This window comes from Elephas maximus, chromosome 7, assembly GCF_024166365.1.
Source record: "Elephas maximus indicus isolate mEleMax1 chromosome 7, mEleMax1 primary haplotype, whole genome shotgun sequence".
Classification (NCBI taxonomy): domain Eukaryota; kingdom Metazoa; phylum Chordata; class Mammalia; order Proboscidea; family Elephantidae; genus Elephas; species Elephas maximus.
The window spans coordinates 104,569,901-104,573,293 of record NC_064825.1 but is presented as its reverse complement, the minus strand read 5'-3'; the positions used below and the strand labels follow the sequence as shown (position 1 = coordinate 104,573,293).

The window sequence follows — 3,393 nt, the reverse complement described above, 5'->3', positions numbered from 1 at the left end:
CCATCTAAAATACTCCACTTGTCCCACCCCATCTGGAGCAAGGGAGAATGGAGAAAACCAAAGACACAAGGCAAAGATTGGTCCAAAGGACTAATGGACTACAACTACCACAGCCTCCACCAGAGTGAATCCAACACAACCAGATGGTGCCCTGCCACCACCACCAACTGCTCCGACAGGGATCACAGTAAAGAGTCCCAGACAGAGTAAGAGAAAAATATAGAACAAAATTCAACTAAAAAAAAAAAAAAAAAGCCAACTTAGTCTGACAGAGACTGGAGAAACCCCAAGAGTATGGCCCCTAGACACTCTTTTAACTCAGTCCTGAAGTCACTCCTGGGGTTCACCCTCCAGCCAAAGATTAGACACGCCCATAAAACAAAACAGGACTAAATGGGTACACCAGCCCAGGGACAAGAATGAGAAGACAAGAGGGAACAGGAAACCTGGTAATGTGAAATTCAAGGTCAAGAAAGGGAGAGGGTTGACATGTAGTGTGGTGGCAACCATGTCACAAAACAATATGTGTATTAATTGTTTAACGAAGAACTAATCTGCTCTGTAAACCTTCATCTAAACCACAATAAAAAAAAAAAAAAAACTTAATACGAGAGTCTAAAAGAATTTTTGGTTTTGAGTCATTTTGAACAGGTAATAATAAAATTCTTGCTCTTTGGGGCTTCAGAGAAGGCCAGGACTTAGATATATTAGCCCTACACAATCTGACCCCTGCCTACATTTCTGGCTACATTTCTTGCTGCTCTTTACTTTAATAATTATGTTCCAGCCACTTTACTCTTTTATAGTTCCTTGAAAATGCCTGCCTTTGAGTTGTTCTATGTATTTTCTCTCTCCTAGTACTCCTCACAATCATTTCCTAATGATTCCTTTTGTCAATTATTGGTGTTTGTCATTATTATTAATCTTATTAATTAATACATTTAATCACTTTTTATAAGGAAACCTCAACAGAATTCAAAATCTACTTGAAATGTCACTTACTCATAGAATCCTTCTCTGATTACCCACTATGATGTACTCTTCCCGAAGTAATCAAAGCACCCATTCCCATTAACTCTGTTGTACTGATCGCACTTTGGTTTTTCTGTTTATTTTTAATTGCTTATTAACTGTCTCCCTAATCATCAGAATTTGGCTCTTTTGAAAAGGAAAGGTGCTTGTCTTCTATAATCATTCAACAGGCAGGTATTGAAAATAAATTGGTTCCAAGCATCAATAAAACAAAAGTCCTTCCCTCAGAGGCTTTCAATCTAGAGAGGAAGATGGAAAGTCACAGAAGTCAACTGATAACTATACAAAAGTAGTTACACTTTTGATCATAGCTATAAGGAAATTAAGCAGATGTTGAGATAGAAAATAATGGCAGGAGTGAAAGATTCTTTTAATAGAGTCGCTGGGGAAGGCTTCTCAGAGGAAGTGATACCAATGTAAGATAAAATATGACTGATTCTTTCCAGGTAGAGAGCCCAGCAAATGCAAAGTCACTGTGGTGAGAAAGGGCTTAGATAGGCCTAGGTACAGGTGAAAAAACCCAACATGGCTGAGGAGAGGAAACGGGGAGCTCTTAATGTGCTGGGGAAGGTAGAGACTGTCATCAGATTAACCAGGAAATTCTAGAACAAGGAAAGAAATTTCCAAAGGCAGTGGGAAGCTGAGGAAGTGTATAAAAGAAAAGAGTATCATAATCTCTATATTGTAAATACCCTAAATAATAAATCAGACTTATATTTTTAAAAGATATCTCTGGATTCTTCTGGAACATGGGCAGTTTTATTTCTCACACATTTTGGAGAAAATGACGCTCTTTATTGGGAAACTCATAATGCTAGCGGCATGAAGACAGTTACTTGCCAACTAAAGTCTCTCGTTGAATCCAAAGTTTCTTCATGGCATTTTTCACCTCTGCATTCCTCAGGGTGTAGATTAAGGGATTTAACATGAGTGTGATGATATCCGACACAGCCATTGCCTTGTCTATGGGATAAGTGGCCACAGGCCTTACATAGAAGAAAATGCATGGCACAAAGAACAAGACGATCACTGTGAGGTGGGAGCCACAGGTAGACAGGGCTTTGTGTCGCCCTTCAGAGCTACAAGACTTCAAGGAGCAGAGGATGATCATGTAGGAGACAATGAGGATAAGAAAGATGGTCACACACATCACCCCACTATTGAGGATGACCAAGAAGCCCAGGATGCAGGTGTCCATGCAGGCCAGTGTCAGCAGTTGAAACAAATCACACATAAAGTGATCAATGACATTGGGACCACAGAAAGGTATTTGGTACATGAAGAGGAGCTGTGTAATTGCATGCAAAAATCCTCCCACCCAGACCCCTCCCAGCAGCAGGCAGCACACCCGAGGACTCATGGTAGTCATGTAGTGCAGGGGCTTACAGATGGCCACATAGCGGTCATAGGCCATCACAATGAGAAGGATGATTGACACCCCACCGAAGAAATGTACTGCAAAGAGCTGGGTCATGCAGCCTTCAAGGGAGATGGTAGTACGCTCAGAGAAGGAATCCACAATCATCTTGGGGGTGATGACGGAAGAAAAGATGGCATCGGTTAGGGACAAGTAAGTAAGGAAAAAATACATAGGTGACCTCAGACTCTGACTTGCAGTCATAGTTACCACAATGAGTAGGTTTCCCAACATGGTGGTCACATACATGATGAGAAATACAGTAGAAAATATTTTCCGCAGCTCTGGGTTTTTTGTAAGACCCAAAAGAATGAATTCAGTCACGTTGTTTTGGTTTCCCATTTACCAGGTACTGATATGAGCTCTGGCTGAGAGAGGGAAAATCTAAAAAAGGAACATAGCATTTACAATTAGTGACTATTTTTCTGCATTTATTTGGCTTAAGATGTGTTTGGAGAGGTAGAGGCAGTAACCAGGTAAACCAGAGAATTCTAGGACAAGGCAAGGAATTTCTAAGGGCAATGGGAAACCAAGGGAGGGTATAAAGCAAAAGAGTATTATAATTTCTTCATTGTAAACACCCTAAATTATAAATCAGGCTTATATTTTTAAAAGATACCTCTGGATTCTAGTGGAAGTTGGGCAATTTTATTTCTCACATATCTCTTACGGAATAATTTTCAGGGGAAATTCATAACGCTCTCAGCATAATGACAGTTACTTGCCAAACAGTCTAGACCAGATGCCATGGAGTAGATTCTGACTCATGGTGACCCCACGTATGTCAGAGTAGAGCTGTGAGCAGTAGGGTTTTCTATGGCTGATTTTTCAGAAGTAGATTGCCAGGCCTTTCTTTCAAGGGGCCTCTGGGTAGATTCAAACCTATAACCTTTGGGTTTGCAGCCAAGGTCGTTAACTGTTTGTATCACCTGGGACTTCACGTT

At 40.6% G+C, this 3,393-nt stretch overlaps 1 protein-coding gene across 1 annotated transcript; it reads right to left on the bottom strand.

The window, feature by feature from the left end:
• Positions 1-1,864: 1,864 nt before the first annotated feature.
• On the bottom strand, positions 1,865-2,791 carry LOC126079825 (olfactory receptor 4C6-like). Its single transcript, XM_049891197.1, has one exon. The coding sequence runs from the start codon at positions 2,789-2,791 to the stop codon at positions 1,865-1,867; it is 927 nt and encodes a 308-aa protein (XP_049747154.1).
• Positions 2,792-3,393: the final 602 nt, after the last annotated feature.